Below are 27,775 nucleotides of genomic sequence, written 5' to 3'. Positions count from 1 at the left end.
TTGCCACCCGGAAGTAACCTGGCGCCTATCGTTTATAAACATTCTAATTTGCGCTAAAGATTATGGTGACAATGATAAAGTGGACTTCATGGACAAACGTTTTGTGACTACATCTTCAACTTTTCAACTGATTCAATAAATCAGACATTCTGGACAAGTCCATGTGTTTCATTTGAAGGAACGGTTTTGGGGAAGGCTGTTTTCTTTTACCAAACAAGAACTGGTAAAGACAATTGTAGTGGTAGACCTTGGTGTGGAAGAACATACTATAAATGGACTGTAAGGACCCTAACCCTGAACCCCATCCAACACATTTGGGATGAACCGGAACTAAGATAGCGAGCGAAGCAGAGGTGGCAAATCCAGGTCCAGAAAGTAAAGACCCTGCCACAGTTTAGCTTTAGCCCCAGGTGCTAGCTTGCTTCCTAGCTAGCTACCATGGTGCTCGTTTACCTGCTTGGGAGGTAGCTAGCTAGCTAGCATCAATGGCTAAAGCCAAACTGTGGTAGGGTTTTTATTTTCTGGACCTGGATTTGCCACCTCTGGACCCAAGGCTATCTCCAACATTCGTAGGGGGTTAAAAAATACACACTCTACATTTCATTCCAGCCATTGCCTTGAGTTGCTGTCTTTGCCTCACCTGTTCTGTTCATTGGTAAATTCCAGCTCACCCTTGGCCTGCTCGTAATCCACTCCAGCTTTGGCACTGCCGTCCTCTGTGTGATATGGTACAGAAACGGTACCCCTGGAGCCTGAGTTCCTCACCACTGTCACCACCAGTGTGCCTGTGCTCTCACTCACCCGCAAAACCCCCTGACCAAAGGTGAAGATGCCAGCATGGTCATCATCCAAGATGGTGACCGTGGCAACCAGCGGCTCCACTAGTCTGCCCTTGGGTGAACATCCTGTCCCTTCATCACCACCCTCCTCTAACCTCAAATTTTGAAGTCTGACAAAGAAATGTTCATCCTCTTCAAAGATGTCATCATCCAAAATCTTCACCTAGGAAAGACTTTTAAAAATGAATACCCAAAACATTCTTCTGTTCATTTCATCTACAAATGTGTGATTGTAAATTATCAAAATATATCCCACCAACTCTTCATGATACGATGTATGTGCCATAAACGTTGACAAAACAATAAGGTTCAATTTACAGCTAACTCAATTGAATCAACATATAACAGCATCACAGAAAAATGCTAATTTTGTCACGTTTTGATCTGATCTCACATAGACCTGTTTTGTACACAAAAAAAACGACAATTATGAATCCAATATAAGCCTGTTCCTCCAGTGGGATAGAACTAAATATTGTTCCCATAAATTATATTTAATGACCTATTTTTTGCTCACCTTGATCTCTTTCCGCATCTCTCCTGGCTTAAATATCAAGGTTCCTTCATTAAATTCATAATCAGCATCAGCATTGGCAGAACCATTTTCCGTACAGTAGTCCACAGAAAAGGTGTTCTGTGCTGCACCCCCATCAAGGATCACCCAGAGGCTCAAAGTACCACAGTTCTCTGTACAAAGATACTGGGCACTTTCAAAACAAATGTGAGCACACGTGAGTTTGTCATCCCTCTGACCTGCGCGACGTGAGTGTTCAGCAACATGTTTCCTTAGTAGGTTTCCAGCACCTATCAACAAGCGAGTTGCCTGGATACGGTAAAAAGCTCGACTCTTCTTCTGCTGAACCAAAGTGGAGTAGTTGGCCATTTCGATAAGCTGGTCAAGGTTTTTCTCTGGGTGTTTATCCCTTAGGTCTTTTAACATACGAACCACCTATAAATTAAAGGATACAATTTATATAGTTTAATCAAAGTCAATAATGACATTCAATCAACGAGATCAACTATTGAAACAATTGTCAACATTGCATGTGAATGTTAAATGATGTGGCCAATCAAAAAACTTAATTATTAATAATCAATCACAATGCATGATAGCAATCCCCAGACAACATGCCATTTATGAATGACCAAAACTGCCAAAATTAAAAATAAATAAATGACTTAAAAAAAGAAAAAAACATATAAAAAAAAACACGTTTATGATAGCCCACTCATTTGAATAACTTTTCAACCTGACAGAGCATCTGCAGCATGTAAAAAATAAATGTGAGTGCAAAGCATATATATATATATATATATATATTAGTGATGCAGTGAATATTCGGTCATTAAAAATCTCCGCCCGAAAATGGCTGTTTTTGCCATTTTCGGCATTCGGCCGAGATAAAATTAAAGCCAAAAGAATATGGCCGAAATAGGATGTTGACGCAAGCACAAAAAAAACACCGCTGCAAGCAAGAGTCTGTTTTAATTTAACAGCGAACGTGGGGGTGAGTGTCCGCTTTTTCTTCTCGCTGGCGTTTTACCATGTGAGTAAGAGCTGCTCCCGGGGTCATTGCGCACACCGGAGGAGAGGGGCAAGGCTTGCTGTATAACATTTAAGCGGATCAAAAAAAGACAGAACTGCCGTGTACTGCAGTACAGGTGAGCCACTCTTTCTCCCGCAACGCCTTCCCTTTTTTTTAATAAGAGCCCCTCGAACGCTTCCACTTTTTTACTGACATCCCCGTGGCCGTGCTAAATCTGTTAGCTAATGCTAGCACTATTGCTTTCAACAGTTTTAAACACTGCTATCTCCGGGTGGCGACAGACCTGTACAGGACGCTGTGTGTGACTTTGCAGTCCGTTCCCGGAACCGATTAGCTCGTGCGAGCAAATGTATGTATTTATTTTTAAACGTTGGTGAATATGTGAATCTGCCGATTTTAAGTGCGCTGCATCTTGTCCTGCCGCACGCATCTGTGCCCGCCTGTACGAACTACATTGACTATGAAGTGCAATCGCACCGCCAGAAAATGCTCAACCCTCATTTGGTGTTTAATGTACCTTTGGTACCTTTGCTTAGTTAAAATGCCAGTGCTAAATAAATATTTTATAATAATATTATAATTTTAATTAATTATAACAAATGCAATGATAGCAAAAATTAGCATAGTTTTTTTCCCGGCGTTTCGGTTTTTGGCCAAGCATTTTTCATTTTCGGTTTTCCGTTTCGGCCAAACATTTTCATTTCGGTGTATCCCCAATATATATTGTTGTTTTTATTTCATTTGAAAAATATAAAATATAAAAAATTCAAAACAATTTTATTTTTTTATAATAATTTTTTTTATATCCGTTTTTATTTTCACTTTTATTCATTTATTTATTTACTTAGTTATTTATTAAATTTTTCAATTTGGGCACTTTTAGTCCTCCATAGCCAATGTGCCGCTAAGGGGAAAATAGTAGATGGCAGAAAATTCTGATTGAATGTTAAGAATTTATTTATTTTTTCTGGAGAGCTCAGTATTGTTCATTCGGTAATTTTTCGATATATATATATTTTTGTATGTGGGTGAGTATGTGTATGTGCGCGTGCAATGTTAAGAAAATTAAAGGAATATATATGATCAATACATCCAGGAAACAACAATAGGAACACTTAGAGGTGACTACCACTGCTAAAGTGTTTGCCCTCAATCTCTCTGTGTACTAGCCTGTCTCCTGGCATCACCTCCCACACTCATGACACTCGACTAACAAGCACTGCAAACCTTCTAAAACAGTATAGAATAAGTTATGTTTGCATTAGCTATTTAGGTTTACTTTAGTGTTGCCATGCCATGTTTAATGACTGTAAACAGATGTGTGACATGAAATTTAAATAGACAGCCCCAACAAATCTCATACAGGCTTTATATCTGGATTGGGCACCTACAGTAGACCTGCAAATGGGCACTAATATAGTCTTTGAGGAAAAAAAAAAACTACAGCATTTCAACCTTCTTTCCTTTGACCAAACATCTTGCTGCTTCCATACCTCGTCTTGGTTTTGCTCCATCTCACTTGGTGTTTGTACAGACACTGTAACACTTGAGGAGGTTCTAGGACAAGAAATGCCATCGGAGTTCTTTCCGTCCATGATAAAATCATGGCCTTTGGGTACAATGTCACCTTCCATTTCCACCACAATACCATGTCTTTTGTCAGCACGGTAACGTTTGTGAAGGTATTTGTAGAAGAGCAAGCGGCGGTCAGCGATCCAAGCCAGTAACACACACAGCGGAAAGTAAACCAGTGTCACTGTGGCTTCCCACACCTTAAAATACAGACAGTGTTAGTTTTTAATTATTTGCACACTTACAAAGGCGATCTAACAAAGAGAGTGTGTAGAAATGCACCTCTACGATCCCAGGCGATATGACAGCTAGTATGAGATAGAGCCAAATGTAGGCAAAAATACTCCAGAAAGATGTAATAAAAAACACTCGCAGGTGTTTGATCTTGCGAGACTCTCCATCAGGGATCACCCACACACATATGCCGATAATGACAAACATATTGAAGGCAGCGCTTCCAATAATGGTGCCAGGGCCCAGCTCCCCTGCGTGAAAGTTATGTCCACACACCTGTCAAGTGGAAAAAAATGATGGATAATAACAAATGTGATTATGTACATGATGATGTTAAACAAAAGTGGGGAAACTATGCAACACTATTTATTATTTAGGGCCAAAACGTTTGGGATGACTGCTTCATTTTGACCTAAGTTGTTGACAATGGTGATTGGGATCTCCTCATACTGTATGTACCAAGAGGAAAACCTAAATTATACTTTTTTTTGCGGTGTAATAAAATGGGGATGCGTTATTCTTACATAATGATTTTTTTTAAAATATACCTCAATGACAGAAAGCAAGATCTCAGGAGCAGAGGAGCCCAGAGCCATGAGTGTAAGGTTGGAGACGGTCTCATTCCAGATTCGAACTGTGGTTACTGTTGTCTCTCCATTGGGTTTGGTAATAGTTATCTCCTTCACCTACAAAATAGATATTTGTAAAGATTATTATCAATTGTCATCTGAGTGTCTATATTGGGCCATGATTACTAGAACACCAACAACCGGTCAATAGCTGAATGGCTGAAGCCTCCAGATAGTTGCTTGCTTTTGGATTTCATCAAGCCCCATTTTCGTGCACAGCACAAGTGTAGCACAAAGCTAACTAGTGGAGTTATCTTTCCTTGGTATTTTGCTTGACTAGCACAGATAGAATTGGGTGTTTTGCGTCATTTTGCACTGTTGTGGGATGGAATACAGCCGATTCTCGGCCAATCAAGAGTGGCTCTCCTCATTCCTATTAAAATTAGGGCAGTCAAAGAGCACACAGTGTTTGACACGGCAGAAGCACTCGCTGGGGTCCATGCATGATATTTGGCCCACGCAAAGCGTTTTTATACAGGTAAACTGCAAGATACAGCATCCCCTTGCGGATGATATAGTCAGCCGTGCATGTGACGTGGGCAATTGGAGATGGCCTTTCAACCTTGATGCATCCTTGTGTGAGCCCCCCATTGCTGTGCCGCACAGTCAAAGGGATGCTATTAAAATAATTAAATTATAATGATAATAATTTGTTTAATAAATTGGTTTTTAGAATGATTTAGAGGGATAGCCACATGCAGTTGTAATATTTATGAAGGAAACGTGAAGACATCTACCACACCGCCTATCTGCCTGCGCTTCGATCAAATCCACCAAAATCACATTACACCACCTACACACCTCTACCTAGAGCTGCTTTGTGTGAGTCTAAAATGTAATCTAACTTTTTGTCACCAAATTGCAAGATGCCCCAGCGAGGTGCAATGCGGATCCAAACACGGCAGACTAGACTTGCCCTGGCAAGAAAATGAAGATGCGTCCAATAATATGCTGTGCACACGGGTGCTTATCTATGAAAAAGGGCTCTCACACGGGTGCTTATATACAAAAATAGGGCCATTAGTGTGAAAGACTTTGATCTAATCTTTGTTTAAAATCAAGGAGTGTCTTTGTGGACACCTGAATTAACACTACAGCGATTAATTAAAATAACCAATTTTGTGAATATACATTAAATCATTTACACCCAGTCATTTTCATTGAAGCAACCCCCTTCGCCCCCAGCTGTTTTACTGGATTTTGACCGATTTTTGCAAGGTCCACAGAATATTGTGTTCTATTGCTATAAAAACATGGAAATTACCAAAAGAAAGATTAGTCTCTTCTATCATCAGGAAAAAAAAGTATATTTGTAACTGTTTCCATTTTGCAGCAATTGGCATTAGAATATTGCTAAATTTCATCATTATTCACATTCCTGTTTTCAACAGGAATGTGAACTAGAAAAATTCCCGCGGAAATTTTGAATGGGACTGCTGACTCTTGTAAATGAGCTGAACAGTTTAAAATTCAAACCACTGGAATCGCTCAAGAAATGTGGAAGTTAACCATAATCAACATCAACTAAAAATATCTCACTGTCCCTTTAAGAAAAATGCACTTTCACGCACACCCATTTGACTTTGTAAATGAGCTGAACAGTTTAAAATTTAAACGACTGGAATCGCTCAAGAAATGTGGAAGTTAACCATAATCAACATCAACTAAAAGTATCTCACTGTCCCTGAAAATGTATTTAAAAAAAATGTAAATGAGCTGAAGAGTTTAAAATTTAAACGACAAAAATCGGTCAAGAAATGTGGAAGTTAACCATAATCAACAGAAACTAAAAATATCTCACTGTCACTTTAAGAGCGCACACACATTTTTGACTTGGAGCCGTCACGCGCCCCACATTCCATTTAGATTGTATGAGAGACGCACCCCTTGAACAAAAGCCTCTCACGACTTAACGGTTCGAGATACAGATTCAAGAAATGGCTCGTTAGAACGGCAAGGGTTTGGGGAACACAAGCATGTTCTCATTTTTTTAATCGGATGAAAAATGACCAAATGAGAGCAGGTTGAAAACTTATGATTTATCAGAAATGAAGAGCGAAAGGCGCCTGAATTTAACATGGAAGAGATAGGCGAGTTCGTCCGACTTGTCCTCGCATAAAGTGAAAATAAAGGTACTAAATGACACCTTAGCCAAATAAAAGTTAGTTTGTCTGAAAGAAGACACTCGTGACTACAAAATGTGAGAATTTGATGTCTAGTGAGCAAAGATTGTGGCCATAGTGACGAGTTGAAGTGAAACTTTTGGAAGTACATTTATTTGTTCCCGCCACTCTAAAGTTAATTGCTCCACTCTGGCACTTGCAATACACAACAATGGGAGAAGGCTATTTGTCTGCTGTTTGCTCACTGTCTTTGAACCCGCACAGAGGGGAGAGCTTACATTCCTTAAAAAAGATTTTGACACTGAGCTAAAGATGGGAAAAATTCCTACAAAATGAGCTAAAATTCGTATCGGTCGGATAACGCATGCGTGCGCAGCGTGTCTTGGAAAAAGGTGCTTGATCTGTAATTTGTTCCCCCTTTCTCCATTCATTTCCTATGGGAGTTTTTGGGGAATTGCGTCGCCATGGTAACTTGGAATTCCTAGAAAAGTAATGCCGCACCGAGTCAGATCGAGCCGCATCGTTTGATACCTCATTTGTCCCGGTGCGATCTGCGGTACGGGCCGCATTTAAGCGGAAAAATCGGTGGAAGATTAAAAAATAAAAACTAGAAAAATTCCCGCGGAAATTTTGAATGGGACTGCTGACTCTTTGGTAATGAGCTGAACAGTTTAAAATTTAAACGACTGGAATCGGTCAAGAAATGTCGAAGTTAACCATAATGAACATCAACTAAAAGTATCTCACTGTCCCTGAAAATGTATTTCAAAAAATGTAAATGAGCTGAACAGTTTAAAATTTAAATGACTGGAATCGGTCAAGAAATGTGGAAGTTAACCATAATCTAAAAATATGTCACTGTCACTTTAAGAGCGCACATACATTTTTGACTTGGAGCCGTCACGCGCCCCACATTCCATTGAGATTGCATGAGAGAAGCACCCCTTGAACAAAAGCCTCTCATGACTTAACGGTTGAAGATACAGATTCAAGAAATGGCTCGTTAGAACGGCAAGGGTTTGGGGAACACGAGCATGTTCTCATTTTCTTAATCGGATAAAAAATGACCAAATGAGAGCAGGTTGAAAACTTATGATTTATCAGAAATGGAGAGAGGAAGGCGCCTGAAATTAACATGGCAGAGATAGGCGAGTTGGTCCGACTTGTCCGACCTTAAAGGGAAAATAAAGGTACTAAATGACACCTTAGCCAAATGAAAGTTAGTTTGTCTGAAAGAAGACACTCGTGACTACAAGATGTGAGAATTTGACGTCTAGTGAGCAAAGATTGTGGCCATGGTGACGAGTTGAAGTGAAACTTTTGCAAATAGAAGTAGACTTTTCTTTTTTTCCGCCACTCTAAAGTTAATTGGTCAACAGAGTGCGGTAGAAGCCTAATTCACTCACTGTCTTTGAACCCGCACAGAGGGGAGAGCTTTCATTCCTTAAAAAAGATTTCGACACTGAGCTAAAGATGGGAAAAATTCCTACAAAATGAGCTAAAATTCGTATCGGTCGGATAACGTATGCGCGCACAGAGTGTCTTGGAAAAAGGTGCTTTAGGTGTGCGATTTTGTCTTTCCATTTCCCATTCATTCCTAAGGCACTTTTTGGGGTATTGCGTCGCCATGGTAAGTGGGAATTCCTAGAAAAATAATGCCGCACCGAGTCCGATCGAGCCGCATCGTTGGATACCTCATTTGTCCCGGTGCGATCTACGGTACGGGCCGCGGAAAAATCGGTGGAAGATAATATAAGAATAATAATAAGCCCATTTTTCTAGGAATAGTAATATGTGCTGCTTGCTTGCTACGCAAAGCAGTCCCATAATAAAAAAATAATAAACCCCTTTCTGTAGGATAGTAATATGTGCTGCTTGCTTCGCAAGCAGTCCCATAATAATGCAAAAAGAGCTTGTAGCAACATGGCCCTGGTTGATCTCTTATACTCTGCTAACACCTGCTGGCCGTTTTTGTAATACCTACCATTGCTTTAAGCCAACTATTCATGGAGTGAAAGGCAAAGTATTAAAAAAAACAACTATTTACACGTTTTTGGGTTTGAATGAGTTAAGTGTGATTTCAAGAACAGCAACAAAAAAGATGATTCTTAAAAGTGAGGCATACCTGAGAGGTAATGACTTCGATCGATGCCATGAAGCGGTCCGCAATGATGGACACTCCCAGGAAAATGTACATGAGACAGAGGAAATAGATGACAGCTCTCCCTGCCCTCTCCCCTTGAGGAGGGTTGAGAGGCAACCACACTGGCAACAGTACACCAGGTTTACACACTACATTGCCTATACAAGTTCGCTTGTCAGATCCTGTGGCATTCGTCGAGGGCTCGGGCGGTAGAGGGCCTGATGCTCGTTCAACAACCTGTGGCCTGAATGATGTACAAGGGTTGGAGAGTAGAAGAACCACAAGAAGGAGAACAGGGACTGTTGATATGTGGAAGGGTATGGGTCCCATATCTCTGTGAGGCCTGGGAGTCACTGGGAAGCCGGTGGGTTAGAAAAGTTTGCTGGAAAACCAAAAACAAATACAAATTAATCTGAGAAAAACATTCCTAAATTTATGAAGATATATTTAGCATATTGCTGGCGTCTGGCCTAGTGTTGCACGGGATACCAGTACCAGTACCGTACCTTGATGTTTTGGCGTCAAAAACGGCTCGGTATCAATTTTTCTTAGTACGGGTACTTAAAAAAATAATAAATGTAAAACAAATACAAGACAGCCAGCCAACTCTGTTTTAAAGGCAGGTACACATACACGCATGGCCGCCTGTCTACCGATATGCGGAAAACGCCTTAAGTAAGTGACACGCCTCTTTCAGCGTGTGTGCGAGATGGTGCAAGAAGATGGCTTCACGCACTGAAGCGCTCGCTGGACGTGCACTCCTCGTTGAGAAGCATGAAGCGTTAATTAAGATTATTAAGTGTAGCCCTCGCTGGCCAGTCAACTCCTCATTGAGAAATATGACGCGCTAATTAAGGCTACACGTGAGCGCGCAAGCACACATGAAAAACACACGTGGTTTTCAATTTTCAGTTTTAGAAACATTTTGTAACAAGAGCAAATCATTCCTGCAGTGGACTCAAGGTGCGTTCAAGAACAGGCACACAGTAGGAAATCACAGTTATGCATAGAAAAAGCTCAGACGACTGACAGAGCAACAGACACAGGTTGTGACGCATTTTTGACCCTCCCTTAAAAATAAGTGGAGCGAGAATTATTTTCTTCACAGTTTGTAGTATTTGATTACTCATTCGACTAATTGGGAGCGGAATGGAAAAGAACAGAGACATGCATGCAAACTCAAGCAACTCCTGTTTTCGTGTTTTTACCAGATTTTACTCAACCTAAAAATGTTAGTATGTAACAAGACATTCCAAAATAATTCCAAAGTACTTGCTCAACTTATATACAGACTTGGACAAAATTGCTTGTAACCTCTCTCAAGAAAGAGAAACCCTCATTGGCTTGTGATTTAACTGGTAACAAAAACATTGTATTAACGTAGCCTAACATTATATAATAACATAAAAATTCTAATTTCTAAATCAAAATTTTATAGCAGGCAGGTGCTGTGCAATTAAATATTGAAGGGGACATACAGTATGAAATGTTTACTTTTTAATATTAGTGTACAAATATTAGTTCCTTTGGAATGCCTGGCATAGTGTTAAAATTAAACAATGGATGCTCGGACTCCGAAAATGAAGTAAAACTCCGAGGCATTTTTTTCCTCAGATTTTTGGGTCGAAGTCCAATTTGTACGAATTCCGAGACGTTCAAACTCCGAGTTTCTACTGTATTTGATTTTACAGATTTTTCCTATATTTGTAAATTATAATTAAAAATACACTGATCTTATAAGAAGAATGAATGTAAAATAACATGAAATCACTGTACCGAAAAACCTATTAGAGATACAGATATTTACTGTTTAAAATATGTTTGCCGCAGGTTCGTTTCAAAATCACATTCCGTTTTGAAATTGATAATTAAAAAGATCTTCCTCTTTATCTTAACATGATTGTCTTATTGTCAAATAAGCACTGACTGTCTGCCCTTCTTTCTAATGGTAATCACCAAGTTACAATAATTTAATACCAAAAGAAGCAAAACTTTAATCCACGAATAGAAACAATAACGCCGTAACGGTATCACACCCTGTCTGTAAAAAAATAAGCACTGACTGTCTGCCCTTCTTACTAATGGTAATCACCAAGTTAAAATAATTTAATACCAAAAGAAGCAAAACTTTAATCCACAAATAGAAACAATAACGCCGTAACGGTATCACACTCTGTCTGTCCAAAAATAAGCACTGACTGTCTGCCCTTCTTACTAATGGTAATCACCAAGTTACAATAATTTAATATCAAAAGAAGCAAAACTTTAATCCACGAATAGAAACAATAACGCCGTAACGGTATCACACCCCGTCTGTACAAAAATAATACATTTAAGAGGGCATAATGCTATTGATAATCTATTTTACATTGATATACTAACTGTAAAATTGTGTATGTTCATTAAACTGTGAACTAAAGTTGGCCGGTCTGAGCCAAAAACATTTAAAATGACTCAAAAATTAACAGTAAAAATGTGTAATTTTATAATAAATTCTTTGTTAACTGACTAATGTTTTTATTGAAAATAACTACAATTACTGTTATGTCCTCGATGGTAACATTCATAAACATTTTCTTAACATTTATTTTGAAAGGACATCTAAAGAGACATAGGGAAAAGGGAAAGTTTGAGAGGGTGAATATTATGCAAAGCAAAGAATTAGACTTGAACTACAGGAATGCTGCCTCTGCTTAGGGGACATCAGCACTACCAACTAAGTATACATTTCATGTGATAAAAAATTACTAAAAACAGAGGTGGCGCGGGCTCAGTGGTAGAGTGGTTGTCTAGTATCCCTGAGGTTGTGGGTTCGATCACGTTCGAAGTATCCTTGAGGAAATTACTGAACTCCCGATGCTGCATCATCAGAAGGTGAATGAGTAGTCAAAATGTTTGAGGGCCTTGTACGGTGGCACAGGTCCACCCCTAAAACTTAATATTAATGTAATGTCAATGTCATGGGTTGCAAATAGTTCGGTTATCAATCCAATTGAAAATCTGTGATAGGAATTAAAGAAAATGGTCAATGCAAGGTTCCAACTAGTGTTGTCACGATACCAAAATTTTGACTTCAATACTATACCTGCATAAAATACCTCGATACCGGTACTGAAACGGTACCTCGACAAAACTCTAAAACATCAGCAAAAGCAGCAAAATTAAAAATGACGAAAGAACTTCAAATTATCTTTATTTATTATTAATTCAAAATATTGTGATGGATACATGTTAATTTATGTACATACTGTACATATTTATGTTTATACTGTATGTGCTTTCACATTGCATTCCATATTCTTGAAGTACTGTATTTGACTGCATTTGATGTCATCCGTTTTAAATATTGGCAATACAGTGGCACTCCAATGACTCAATGTAACGTTACTTGAGTTTGCGTGCATGTCTCTGCTCTTCTCCATTCCGCTCCCAATTAGTCGAATGCGTAATCAAATACCACAAACTGGGAAGAAAATAATTCACGCTCCACTTATTTTTAAGGGAAGTGTCAAAAATGCGTCACAACCTGTGTCTGTTACTCTGTCAGTCGTCTGAGCTTTTTCTATGCATAACTGTGATTTCCTACTGTGTGCCTCTTCTTGAACATACCTTGAGTCCATTACAGGAATGATTGCTGCTTTTTCTTCTGCTTCTCCGCGAAAAACATTTGCTCTTGTTACAAAGCGTTTCTAAAACTGAAAATTGAAACCACTGTCTTGTATTTGTTTTGTATTTATTATTTTTTTAAGTACCGGTACTAAGAAAAATTGATACCAAGCCGTTTTTGACGACAAAACATCGAGGTACAGTACTGGTACTGGTACTGGTATCCCGTGCAACACTAGTTCCAACCTGCAAAAATGAGCTGCAGCAATCAGAAAGGAATCAGTAAGTTGGAGCCAAATTAGGTAGAGCATTTGTCATTAGTTAAGTCCATGCCTCAAGCTGTTTTATAAGCTAGAGGTAGTGCAACAAAGTACCAGGTGTTGCACTTTTTGTTTGGTTTTCATGATTCCATATTTTTTCCCTAAGAAATGAGTGATTCCATTTTTATTTACACTACGTGCTCTACAAAAAATACATAATTTATGCCAAAAGGTAGTACGATAATACACAACCTAACCATATGATGCACACATACTATTCTTTGTACAGTACTTCTGAAAGGGGCTGTCAGTCAAGATGTTGTCATATTGAATTGAATTGAATTTTTTTTTTTTTTTTTAACCATAGCCACAAGCGCAAAGGCTTGGGATTACCGGTAGTTAAAAGTAAACATGATCTGTCTGAGTCATCTTGACCACCTATCAAAATTACCTGTGAGAAACTAAAACCAAAATGTTAAGCCATGCAATGCTTGTGATTGAAGTAAGAATGACAAAGATAATTCACGTGCAACAATGCAAACTTCTTTAAATGGCACTTTGTACTAGTGTCTCTGTACCATTGGTTTTAAAGTTAAGGTAAACAACCATTTCAATTTTAACTGTAAAATAATGTAAATGTTATGATCAGTCTGTCCACATCACTACAACTGACACAATCCCTAACTATAGTCTCCTTCACACCTGGTAAACTGCCAGTCAGGACAGACTTTGTGTGTGCTAGCATAATTTATTTATGGGCATTATAGGTCTTAAACCTGCTGAGTAAGCATGAGCTTTCAATTGTACCTTATCAAGAAAACAACGCATGCATTTCCAAATTAGGAAAACGTTATGGATTTAAAATATCAAAGCGCGCGTGTCACTGAAAATGTAAAGGAGGCAGTTTACTTTTCAGTATGTGAGAGCAGGCTGTTGCTACTACCACTCATAGATGAAGCTACACTGCATTGTGGATTGTGACTTGAAACAGATACTTGGGTGCTGCATCTTTGATGTAGCCTGAGCTCTGCCTGATCATTATACAGTTGTGATTCAGAAACGCTGAAGAGCTGCTGCATCACATTTCACTTTCCAAGCAATGCTAGGGTTACAACGACCTCAGACTAACAAACACCTTACACCAGAAGTTGTTAGAAAAAAAAAATTCTAAACACAAAGGCTAAAAACCTAGGAAGGTTACCTTTCTTTATAAAACATTAGGTCTTACACATGTCACAATGTCATAAAGTTGTTAGAATTATGCAGAGCCAATGTTGGTAGCCAATCAAAGAGACACTTCTGCTAGAGCTGGATGCATAATTGCATTGCTATTGTATATTTAGGTAAATATACAATAACAATGCATTTTTTCCATGTCAAACAATAATAACTCATAACTAGACAAAGTGCAATTTCTGCAGAAATTGTGTTGAAATGCTAAAAAGCTGAATGCTATATTAGCTAAATTCTAGGATTTGAATGCATGTGCTTATGAAGTAAATTCAAAGATACATTATGTGAAAAAAAAATCACATTTTTAATTGTAGTTAAATGACAAATGAATAAAAAGAAAACTTGAGCTGCATTCTGTCTAAAGTGGGATTTAATAATTTCAGAGAAATGTTATTTCTTAATCTGATAATCAATTGGTATCGAACCATCGAATGTACTAAAATGTGGTCCAAGCGAGGTTTGAACCCAGGTTCTTGGTGGTGGCAGGCAATACCTCTAAGCACTGACCTAACCTGACTTGTTAAAATTCATGGCTAATGGCGTATTTATTTTTGAAAAGTGTCATCTGATGCTGACAAAATTCAATGTCTGTCCCATTGAAAATTAATGGGGAAGGATACTTTTATTTTGAAGGATACAGGAGAAGGTCTCATAAACCGTTAGGAACTGACGTAAGTAACTGACGTACTTAGTAGCGTCGTCTTCCAAGTGCAGAGAAGACGTGCGCCACAGGAAATCAGAGAAAACTGAAGTTTACAACTAATTCAGTGAACGATTCTTTAGTACCTGGCTGAGAAGGGAACAAGGTTCGTATTGGAGCAATGTTTCATTGTTTAACTAATGTTGCTATATTTCATGTACATTACTGCGGCCCAGGGTAGAGGCATGCATGTTAGCCAAACAGAATTGCGCTACAATGTACACTTTTGCCTAGGGCACCAAATCACCTAGGGCCGGCCCTGAGCCTGACAATTTTCCAGGTATCGTGACCCTTTGATAAGAAATATAGTCCTTTTTTTTTCAAGCCGTATCGTCACAAAACTGAAAATAATGCAGGGTTCTACGTTAAGCCTTTTAAGGTGGTGGCCTGAGAAACCAAATTGTGGCTCTGCCACAACCCTGCAGCACTGCCCCTGTATATCGCTGGCTTGGTCCGATATTTCACATATAATTTGGTCAATTTAATATACATAAAAAAAAAAACTGTACTATTAGTCGCTCACACGTGTGTTATTTTTGACAAATTATTCACCAATAAGATAACTATAATAAGTAAAAAATATTATTTATAAATAGAATAACCAATAAAATTATTTATAAACTAAATACATTATCAAATAAGAAAGAAAACTATCTAGTGTCCATAAAATGTCCCATTCAAACTATGTGGTTTGAGTTCAATGTCGCTATTTTGGTCACGAATACGCTGAGCCCTGAAATGTAGAACAACGGCACAAAGCGGGCGGTGCGTAGTGAGATGACAGTGTACTTCGGAAATCTGAGACACCCTACACACTCGCACCCATCAACGGGAACGTGCAATTGAGGGGCACAAGGATGGAAGTGCGAGTACTGGGACAGGGCCATCAGGGCCGCTGCGCCCTACATGCAGAGTACGCATAGTGCGTAGGGCATCCTCGTCCGTATGGGGCCCCATTTTGCCTGCGGACATACATTGCGATATCGAGTGCGCATGTCATTGGTGAACTTCTGACATGCACTTGACATATTGCTGAAACATTCGTAAGCGCACCAGCCAAAGTATTTACTGTTTGAAAGACATGAAGAACCCACTTTTGAGTATTGTGATTTTCAGTTACATACACAAGGTTTTGCAAAAAAGTGCTTACATTCTAGGATCCAGAGATTCGTGGAGAGAAGTAAAAGAAAATCGTCGTACGTCATTCACGTTTGAGAGTATACTCTGTCATGACTGGGAAGATCTGGCTTTGGTTGAGGGTCCCGATTGGTCCTGAGTGGGTTCCTGCCCTTCCGCGGGTTGACCAATCCGGGCCCTCAGCCACTTGTGCCTGGCCCCAGGTGTGGCTAGTTACCCAATTAGTGTGGGTGTATTTAGTTCCCGGATGGTGATCAGTCCGTGTGGGATCATTGCCGCTTGTCACGGTCACCTCTGGAGTTCTGTCGGTTACTTTGATTTTGTATCTTTCAGTTCTTTGTTTATTTAATACTAACCAGTACCCTGGTTAGCGCTTTTGTAAAATAAAGTACGTCAGTTCAACCTGCACTCGTGCCGTGGTTCTCCTGCCTCCCTGCATTTGGGTCCTCCACTCCACACGCAAGACAGATTCAACTCCGCTCCGTGGCGGACCGTAACATACTCATGGTGCGTTCACTGATCACACAGACATTTCAAACATACATAGAAAAAACTCATTCAATGTGTCAAAAATAAATAAATATTACATGAGCCCATTGCAGGGGGTACGTGGAAACATTTCATAACTTATTTCCCAGATCAAAAATCTGTCAGACGCACTACTGTAAAATCAGAACAGCCGCATGGGCACCCTAAATTTCTGATAAAGCGAGTGATCAAACGTGACGGAAATTTGCGTGACATCAGCCAATCCGAGTGCAGGTTTTCCTTCTCTTCTGCAGTTTGCAAGTTGAAAACGTAAACAGAAAGTAAAAGATACAAGAAGTAAACAATGACCGAACGCGCAGCGAAACAAGCCATGACTTGGCGTCATCTTCCCAAGATGAAACTGTTTCGACAAGATCTTGCTTTTGGGGCGGTATCACATGGAGTAAATGAAGACGTTGTGCAGGGTAAGTACTCAAAAACAGTTAAGACAACAATCCTGTTGACTCAGTAGAACAAGCTAGTGGAGCAACATGTGGAAAGCATGCTAATTCGAGAGGGGTTTGCTCAGGCTGTTGACATACCAGTAGCAGTTTAGCTGCTGCTAAGTAGCTGTACAGCCACCAGACCAAAGCCAGAGGCGGACTTACCATTAGGCAAACCTAGGCAGTTGCCTAGGGCTTCACGTTACTAGAGGGCCTCCTAAAATTCCTCATACACCAATATAGTTTTTACTTATTTACGCACATTAATTATGCTTTTGATCCAAATCATTTCACTAAAATGCCAGCAGAAGAAGGCTTCTTGTACCGTATGTCTCTTTACCCCCCCCCCCCCCCCGATTTCCAGTAATGGATCAGTCCATCTTACTGCGCATGTGCATGCACAAAAACAAGAGCGAAAGGGCGCGAAGTGAAGGCAGTGAGCGAAACTGAGAAGAAAGGAGAAACTAAAAAATGAAACGAAGTTATCGCAGTGGGGCTGATAAGAATGAGGAGGAAAGTAAAAAGTTGATTGCCAAGTTACCAAAAATGACAAATATTTTCACTGCGTCTATAGCGACTTACAGCCTACTGAGCAGCAACAACAAGATCGTCGCCTGTTGGGGACGCAGATGTAGTGAGTAACAGTTCAGCTGGTGACATTTCCCCTGTATTGATAAGTATTTCTTCATCTCATTGAACTTGGCAAGGCCCGTTATCGTTGCAGCTTACCACCCGCATGACGGTTGCTATTTTTAGAACAAGTCGGGACATTTTTAAGCTCATTTTAAATGAATACATGTGCAGTTGGACAGTTTAAACAATATTCATATATTGGTAGCATCACTTGTTTCTCCTCTGAGTTGCAGCCAGCCTGTTTTTAGGCTTGTCATGATGCATTTTTCAAACTGGCCCAAGGTGATTTCTTTTTTAATTAAAGTTTTGTCTTAAGAAGTCACCCCACAAAGGAATATTCTTTCACTTTAAGAATTAATAATCATTTAGGGGTTTTTCACTGAGCAGAAAGGGTTTGAAATATGTAACCAGCATCATAATGTACAGTGCTCGGCGCAAAAGAGTACACCCCCTTTGAAAAGTAACGTTTTAAACAACATCTCAATGGATATAAAAACAAGTGGGAAAGTGTTTTCTTTAAGTAACACTCATTTATAATCAACTGTCTGCTTCACACCTGTGTAATGAATAATGAGACACACTTGTAGACGTCTGTAGTTTAAAATTTGGGCTTTTTTTAGCGTTGCTCTCAGAGACGTTCTGTGGGGTGTACTCATTTTTGCAACACCCTTATTTGAGTAAAACTGAAAATGTTGTTCTCTAATTCATATTATTAACTTTATTTTCATGCTATAAGGCAAACAGTTAATATATAAATTTAGTTTTTGTGTTCATTGACATATTGTTCAAAGTGGTATTTTTCAAAGGGGGTGTACTCACTTATGCTGAGCACTGTACAATAGTGAAGTAGAGAGTGCAGTAATCACCTCAGAGATACAGCGGAGCAGACGCAATCCTCAAATTTCTACATTAGCACTTGACAATACCACTGAATAAGAAGCATTATACTGTGTTGTGCGTGTTTGTTTCAGAATGAGACAGGGATGTGCTGTGAGAGTTACAATATTTTGTCATGCAATTTTAAGGAAAAGTACTATATTGGGATTTATGGGTCTGCCTTTGAAATTATGTCTTTTTTGGGGAGGGAAGTTTTATGTACTCGTGGTATTGGTATCTGGTATCAGTATGTGTGACTACTCAAAAGTCGAGTAGTAAATATATGTAGCTGTGTTCTCATTCGAAAGGGCCCCAAATTTCTTAAATCCGCCCCTGACAAAAGCAGCAATTAATCGTGCTTATTACCATAGAAATCCTTATTTTCTTTTATTACTTATTATAGTTACCTTATTGGTGAATAATTGGTCAAAAATAACACACGCAAGACTAACTAATAGTATAGATTTTTGAAAGAATATTAAATTGACCAAATTATGATATATGAGGTATCGGACCAAGCCAGTGATATACAGGGCCAGTGCTGCTTCTGACAGGGCCACCAGGAACCACCACCCGGAATGCTGGCTGGTTGTGGTCGTGTGGTGGTCTGGGACAGGTCATATTTCTTTACTACCTCTGACTCCGACTCTGTCAATACCTGTCAGCACTACCGTTTAGTAATTGGCTGGGAATAATGTTGAATAATGTTCACAAACACTTTTCTAACTGTGAACTTCTAACTATGAACATACTAAAAGAAAGAAAATGTCCCCCATGTGTACAGTTAGACTGCCCTTTTGCGCTAGACTTGAGCTGGGTGTGAAAGCAGGGCCCTCTATTATACAAATCTATTATATATTTATCACACTGTAAATACTTCTTTAAAGCTTGTGTATTTCCTCTATACATATTTTCCCCATAACAGCATGTATGATTGAATTTTCCAAAAGTATTTTATTCCAAAAGAATAACATAGTCTCAAGTTTCATACAAATTTTGGCAGAAAGTAAGTCTTACTGTTTACAGACAAAGTAAGAAAACAGATCCAGCCCTTTAATAAGTAACCGGGGCTTTGGCTGGATGTTATAGGCCTGTCAAAGAAGCAGTTGAATCAGACAGTAAGCTGATCCATCGAGCTGCACATACACAAGACAGGCACATTGCATGGGCCAAACAACTAATCGGGCATTAGAGGGTAATGTGTTCTAGTGAAAAGTTAGTAGGAAATCACACATTTTTTAATGATGTCATTTAGATTCTAAGTCAGGGAGGTTGACACAAACAGAAAATATCTACACTTCCAAAAAATTTCATGAATGTTTCTTTAGTTATATTTAGTATTTAGATTTGTAATCAATAGAAAGTAAAGCCATTTTTGGTTGGAAAAAATTACCACGTGTAATATCAGACTAATTCAAATTGTTTAATTAAGGCGCTGGCTGGAAATCAAACCCTCCCAATTTTCAAGGAAGGATGCAGTTATTATCATTAAACTACCGACGTTTATAAAGTTGTTCACATCCAGCTGTCATCCTAGTACAAACCCCATTGCTAATCAAGATTTGTTAAAGAGTTACCTGGTTGTTTCCATTGTATGATGGAATTTTCCATGAAGGACAATCACTGCAAATGTTTAGCAAGTTTGAAGTTTCCCACACAAGCGTTTCGTTATGTTAGTCAATGGATACATGACTGAACGTGAGAACATGGGGTCTGCCAGGAGGATTTTGCACATCAGATTACACCGGAAACAACAGGAACCATGCACAGCCCACTGGTTGACCCAAGTAGTCTGTGTAAATTCAGCTAGAATGATTTCAGGAGAATTGATAATTGGGTTTGTGGTCAAAATACTACATAATATTACATTTACTTCTACGGAAGAGGATTAAGGCCAGTGAAGAGAAAAAAAGGTTGGCAGGATTTTGACTTTAAAATCATAGAATTCTGAGATTAAAGTCAGAATTCTCACTTTAAAGTCAGAACTCTGAGTTTATAGTCAGATTTCTGAGAATAAAGTGAGAATTCTCACTTTAGAGTCAGAATTCTGTGATTAAAGTCGGAATTCTGAGATTAAAGTCAGAATTCTTACCTTAAAGTAAGAATTCTGAGAATAAATAGAGAATCCTGTAAACCCTTTTTTTTCTCTCTTCACCAGCCCTAATCATCTTCCATAGAATCCCTTCAAACAACATGTGGAGTTGGCTTTTCATCTTCTGTGTTACATCCGTCCCTCAGTGAATTAATTACCCTCGGCGTATAAATTACCACTACCCATGGTTTTTAATAAGGAAAAAGCAATGTAACCCACGCATAGTGTGTCCACTACGTCAAAACTGCTATCAGTTTGGACAGCAATGCAAGCCTGGTTAATCAAAAGGCTTAGTTTACAGCATGGCGGGCACACTGATGCACTGTACAGTTCCTCATGTTCAGTGATATACAGTACTTTTGCTAACTTAATTAAGCTCTAGACTACTTCCTTATGCACGTCACAATAGTGAAGTAAGGTGATATATCTCATTATTAGAAAGGTACAACCCATTCATTATTTTACATTTTACATATTAAGCAGCAGTAAATCAGGCCGCTCAGACAAATTAAGTGTGGACAATTACTCCTTATGTTAGATCCACATTGTTAAGTGTGTATACATCTTTATATCCTTGCAAACTAAGCACCGCATTTATTCTACCCTCAATTCTTGCCATTTTGTTGCATTCTTCCTTAACACTCACTTTAATTTATTTTCAGCACCAGAGTGACTTGACATTGAATGTCATACACTGGTAATTTTTTTTAAATGACTATTTTCCTTTAACACCATTCATTTTTTAACAAGCGATTAATGACCACCCCTTACTTGGAAAGCCACATCCACGTAAAACTTGAGCAGTAATAAATTGAATAATAATGCATATATTTGTGGTGAATGGGGTCAAGTTGTATTTTGCAATTTTACAAATGTGCAGAATTTCACAAGTTACTTCATGTTAAAGTTTAGATAGCTCTTAATATGAAAAGAAAATTAACTGAGCTGTCACTAATGTCTTACAAATGCAATGATGCCATCTAGTGGCAGAAAAATGACCAACACAAATCAATAACACACTTTTACAGTTGAGTACATCTTTTTAATTTAACTCAATTTAATGAATTATGAAATTACTGTATCAATGACTAAAAGATGCAACCATACTTCTATTTAACATTTTTTCCCAACTTTTGTTAATGTGATTAATTACAATTAAAAAAATGTAATCGCCTGACACCCCTAGTATATATACAATGCTGTCTCATTGCTGTTATATAATATGCAGAGGCAATTTCACCATTAATTATGCACTGTGAAAGAACAAACGGATTAAGGATTAGTTAGTCAACAGTTTTTACAAGTTGACTTCAAGTAATCAATCTAATTTGTTTGTTTTGTCTTTCAAGTCCTCCACTCTAGTCGAAACATTACAGACCCCCCTCCAACCCCCAACCCCCCAAGATGTCTTCATGTGTATCTCAGACAGGACAGGGGGCAAATAGAATGAGAGAGGCTTAATGAGCGGACAAGAGGTGGACAGAAAGGGCTTTTTGACAAGCTACTGACAGCCAGAAGACAGCAACTCCTAAGGTTTCTATTACATGAGATACTCTGTCTGAGCATTGGCAACCATGTCACACCTTAGAAGTTAGCAGCACTCTCCACTTTAGCTAGAACACAGTGCTGTTTAAAAAAGTCAAACACAAACATTCAGCAAAATTGACAAAATGGATGAAATTAATGATCATTTAATTGATTATTGTTTTTTAATTAACACGTTGATAGTAAGAAAAAAACGTATCCACATCAACAGCTACTCTGCTAGTACTGCTCTAATTTTTGCCTCAATTTATTCAACATGCTATTACCTTCAAATCTACACAACTGACAGTATAATTAAAGATAAATAAATAAAATACTAATTGTCTATTATGTCCATCTGTAGACAATATACAGACATATATGTCTGAATACAGGATGGTGTAAACCCAAAATTTGACAGACTGTCAAGAAAGACTCTGATATACAATCACTTATCTTTGGGTGGAAGATTTTTTTAGATTCATGGTCGTGAATACTTATTACCGAGCCGAAGGTAACACATTTCCTACCTAGAGAAACACAAGTCAATCAATTTGTGTACTTGTGCCCTTTATTGTTCACCGTGGTTACTGGAATTGCAAGCATCAGCCTAGTTTAGAACAACAAATTATTAACAAAAGAAGCAGAGGCAGCCAGCAAAGTTAAGCACGCAATAGAGTAGAAAAGTCAATGAAAACGAAACAAGATGACTTTGCTGCATGTTAACTAGTACAAGCAGAGTGAAAGTCTTACAGAAGCTCTGCAATTTGTAAGGGCGGGAGCGTTTTCATTGTTGTTAAATTCGTCTGCTTGGCTCTTGTAATGGAGGCACTCAAAAACAACAACAACAAAAAAACATTGTTTAATGCAATATTTTGGTTTTCTCTAGGGCATGTAAATATAGTGACTTAATCATCTTTTAGTTGATGTGAACACAGACAAACCAGTTCATACTCTCTCATAGTAACATTGGTGCATAATACAGCTTTGAAAATTAAATAATGTAATAACCTAAACTATTGTAGTGCTGTCACTATTGAATATTTCTAGAATCGATTAATTGATCGATTCTAGAAATATTCAATAGTGACAGCACTACCGCTTATTCAATCGATTAATCAACTAATCTGATTCCTTTTAATTTTGCATTAAAATGTATTACAAAAGCCCCCCCCCCCCATTACTGTTTATTTGATCAATTGGTGATTGGTGTTTATTTTGTACTTCGTATTCATATAGTGATATTAAAAAAAAAGGTGTTTGCAAATGGTTTACATGTACTCTATATCACTTAGCATAAGAGCCATGGATATATTTGCAATGTACAGTCGAAGGTGGGATTCAAACCCGCGACCTCCTGGTTACTGGACAATGCACTTTACAAACTGCACCACTGAGCATTATCAGAGAGCTAGTAATGATGATCAGTTGTATGTATGGAGGTGGACGTGGATAGACTTGGAAACATTTTAATGTCTGTCCCATTAAAAATTAATGGGGAAAAGTACATAGATATTTTACGTTAAATTGTGCAAATACTGTAAGTAATGTGGAATCAGACGATATATACACCGGGAGGCGTGAATTTCTAAAGCAAGTTGAAATTTGACCGGTGTAAATCGTAAGTATTTTGTGGTAGTTGTTTCACGGCAAAAAATGTGTGGAGAATGAAAATGACAATAACATATGTGGGAATACTTCAGCCATTACTCGATTATTAAAATAGTTGTTGATTAGTTTTGACAGCTCTAAACTATTGCACATTAATTTTTTTTTGACAATTCAAAATATTTTTTAAATTGTATCCATCAATAAGAGACAACAAAGCAATCTCATTAATGATTGGGTAAAACGGAACCTTTCAAATGTCTTTACTAAATCATGGGTGCCAAAGGTTTTCAGTGGGTGAGACAACTACACCGTTTTACTGATTGATCCAGGAGGAAATGTGAGAGAAACGTGAGGTATAGTATAGCCCTTTGTCCCTTGGCACCTTAAATGGTGCGCGTATCATTGCCTGTGTACAATGCTGCAGCATTGGTTTACTTGGGCCGCTACAGTGGGGGTGGGGTGAGGGGTCTTGCATTACAGGCTAAATAGCAGCAAGCAAACTTTAGTTTTAGCTTTTAGCCTTAGAGCCGCTAAACATGTTGTTTTGTCTCCTTTTAATATGTTTGGTAGTAATTCCGATTATTTGGTGTGATTAAATACCAAATATTCCGTTTTAGTTTGTTCTGTTGTGATAATCTTTATATTTATCTATTTTAAATGTTTTTAAGAGTTTGAGGCAATACCAGATACACAATTCTGACAAGAGAAAACCAGTCACGTTGACATGGACATATGACTGTGGCCAGCGGAATACCTCATCTTCTATTGCCTGCAATCTGATATGTGATTCAGGATGAAAAGAGGTTTAATAAACAATTTGGTGTTTCTTTAAGTTCATGCTGCTCTCATGTAGTTGAATATGAAAGCAGAACAAAATCCATCAGTATGATGTATTATTTATTTTAAGATGTATGGGTGTCCATGGAGGGCATGTTGGACTTTTGGTTAGCTGATCTGCCTCGTAGATGTGAGATTTAGGTTTCAAACCTCAGCTCCTGTCTCCTTGTGTGGAGGTTCCATGTTCTCCCGATGCTTGCGTGGGTTTTCTCTACGTACTCTGGATCCCTCCCACATTCCAAACCAGGCCTCCAGACTAAAACAAAAAAGATTTCGAGGAGCACAGTTCCAGTAACTTAAAATTTTAGGGGCGCTGAAAGAAAATTTAGGGGCGCACACTGTGAATTGATTTTTAGAGTAAATATTTTCACTGTATTATTGATAAATAATAGGGGTGTGCCCCCCCCCCCATAAAAAATATTCTCATAAGAATTGCAATTCTCATTTAGTACGATTCAGAACCGATTTTATCAAAATAATTTTATACTGTCTTGCCCTTGTTTTTGTGTACCTTTACTGGAAGCCGTTCTTTTGAGTGATAAAAGTGCCGCGAGTAGCACACTAATTAGCATTAGCGAGTCAGACTGGAGTAGATCATGATTATTTGCACATCTATACATTGAAGCAGAAATCATTGTCAATCAAATCATTTGGAATTGAAAATTGATTCTGAATCGAATCGCAGACCCAAACATCAGAATCAAATCGAATCGTGAAATCGTCATATATATAATATATAATCGTCAAAGATTCCCAACCCTATTAAATACTAGCTGAAATTATAGTGTTTTAATTCACATTTTAATACATTTTGTAGAAACTTTCTACTTTCTTCTGGCGTTTCTAAAGGGACGATCAATGCGACTCTTGAATGAGTCTGGTTAATGACGAGAGCACGACGTGGGGGAGGGTGACTCTCCCGAACGCGTGTTGTTTCTTTAGAAATACTACGGAGGCTTACCTTGCTTTCTTGATAGACGTTTCACATTGCTAGGCAGAGAGCCTGCCGCCATTCGAAGTCACTACGTAATGAATGCGTTGCGATGTAAATAACAATGGCTGCGTGCATCCAAATAAAGTGTCTACAAAATGTATTCAACTGGAAATTATTTATGAAAAATTAATCGCATACTTATGTTAGTGACAACCAGATAAATAATATAGATCAAACTTGTCATGACAGTCGGGGTTCTTTTTAAGTATAAGTTATAGTTATAGAGCCTAATAACAGTGCAACCTTTAATTTCGAATGTTCCTGACAATTCGGGTTTGCAGATTAAGCAATTATAATTTGTATATATATATATATATATATATATATATATATATATATATATATATATATAGATAGATAGATAGATAGATAGATAGATAGATAGATAGATAGATAGATAGATAGATAGATAGATAGATAGATAGATAGAGAGAGAGAGAAGTAATACTGTATCATGACAATACTGAAAATGAAAATTTGAATCAGGAGGCGCAATGAAAAAACATTTTATCATTACTCCAATGTATGTTGTGACTGAGATAATGACTTGACTTCACTTAACATGCCTGAAATTAATTTACTACACACTTGACATGTTGTGCTTTTGCCATAGTAACTTGAGACTTGTTTGAAACGGACTAGACTTCCTTGCAACTCGCACATTGTGAGTAATAGCCTCTACAGCTCTAGTTATTTAGCACTGTAGACTGTTCACATTCATGTACGTATAGCAGGACCTGTCGCCTGTTACTCGGTCACTCAGAGTTTAGTTCTGTGAGTGAAGTTTTTAACTTTAGAGTTTGGGGCAGCTAGCATATTGCTGAACCTTTGCCACTTGTAGGTGTCAAGATTGCATGAAAATTGTGTTTTCCAAGTTCGCTGTTTAAAATGGACAAAAAAATTGCATTAACTATTCTATTATCCATCTTTGCACAAAATTAATGCGTTCAATATTCCGGGAGACTATAGTGATGGAGATTCCCAATTTGAAGCGGCATTATCAGATGAAGCAAACTAATTTTGAAGAGACATTTCCTCAAAATTCGGATAGAAGTATAACAAATAAATGCACTGAAGCTGCAAGCAGATACAAAGGCAAAAAGCAAAAGAGTCCTTATTTAGAGTGGTGTATATTTTGGACCAGCCAATAAGTCGTTCTCAGATGCAGAAATAATAAAAATAATAAGCACTTTATTTTTAATTTAAGGATTTGAGTTCTTTGGAGTTCCTGAGATGCTTTTTTTTCTTTCTATCAATTTAGGATGGCAATAAAAGTGTCATTATTTATTGTGGTTCTTTGTTTATTTAAAAAGAAATACATTCTTAAACATATCCTGAGTTCCTGACATAATCTATTTGTTTTATATTCATGAACTGGGGACATGTTTGGTTTTGTTCAACAATATTAACTTCTGTTCTGTTTTGAATGAAAAATGTCATTTTGTTTTGAGTATTACAGTAATATCTCCTGGCCAACCCGAATTTGACTAACTGAAAAAAATATTTGCACTTTGACTTTTAAAGGAAAAGGTTAAATTGTTCATTAAGGATAAGGCTAAATTGTTCACAGATGTGAATCTGAACCTGACTGTCTCTATATGTGCCCTGTAATTTGACTGGCGACCACTCGAGAGTGTACCCTACCTCTTGCCTTAAGTCAGGTGGGATAAGCTCCAGTTCACCCGCACAACTAAACAGGACAAGCGTTATTGAAAATTGGTACCATGTATTGTTTAATAACATTGTTCAATTCTTAACAATGCATTCTGAAAGGGAGCATTTAGGTTCCTAAAGTCGTGTCCAGTGAGTGTTCCCCGTCCGGAGTAGAAGCAAAAGATACATTTTAAGTGAGACAAAGCACTGATAAATGCCCGTAAATAATTTATACTATGAATATTCGGGCAGGTGACGATGTCGGTCAATGTTGGCCTAGCCATTGTTATTTTGCAAAATGTTCCTCGTTTAACCATTGTTTATCCATATCCGTCCGCAAGTCACTTACCTTCTAGTTTATGGCACAGCTCCGTTGAAAGGTGACATTCTAAAAGTATGCAGGATCACGACTGGTTTCTGCCCTCGTCTCGACACACGGCGAAATTAAAAGTCGCGGAGTAAACTTTCTCGTTAACGCTACATAGGTGATGCTTGGAGCACACGCGCTGGTCACGTGACGCGCACACTGTCTCCTCCCAGTTCCAACTCGAATCCAGTCGA

General features: G+C 38.2%; 1 protein-coding gene across 2 annotated transcripts in view; it reads right to left on the bottom strand.

Annotated features, from left to right (window-relative positions):
* The window catches only part of LOC144036603 (sodium/calcium exchanger 2-like), a 60,436-nt gene that overhangs the window by 32,655 nt on the left and 6 nt on the right, over window positions 1-27,775 (bottom strand). The window contains exons 1-8 of one of the 2 annotated variants that reach the window (XM_077547364.1): window positions 27,564-27,775; window positions 24,718-24,823; window positions 9,070-9,469; window positions 4,741-4,878; window positions 4,241-4,468; window positions 3,880-4,158; window positions 1,357-1,788; window positions 641-1,002 (exon numbers count right to left, since the gene is read on the bottom strand). The exon at window positions 27,564-27,775 is cut by the window's right edge and continues 6 nt beyond it. In XM_077547364.1, coding sequence (XP_077403490.1) covers window positions 641-1,002; window positions 1,357-1,788; window positions 3,880-4,158; window positions 4,241-4,468; window positions 4,741-4,878; window positions 9,070-9,417 — 1,787 coding nt within the window. In that variant the 5' untranslated portion in view covers window positions 9,418-9,469; window positions 24,718-24,823; window positions 27,564-27,775. The remainder of the gene's footprint in view (window positions 1-640; window positions 1,003-1,356; window positions 1,789-3,879; window positions 4,159-4,240; window positions 4,469-4,740; window positions 4,879-9,069; window positions 9,470-24,717; window positions 24,824-27,563) is intronic. The other variant, XM_077547363.1, reaches the window with a different exon arrangement.

Source organism: Vanacampus margaritifer, chromosome 16 (genome assembly GCF_051991255.1).
Source record: "Vanacampus margaritifer isolate UIUO_Vmar chromosome 16, RoL_Vmar_1.0, whole genome shotgun sequence".
In the NCBI taxonomy this organism is placed as follows: Eukaryota; Metazoa; Chordata; class Actinopteri; order Syngnathiformes; family Syngnathidae; genus Vanacampus; species Vanacampus margaritifer.
This window is presented reverse-complemented; position numbering and strand designations above follow the sequence as displayed.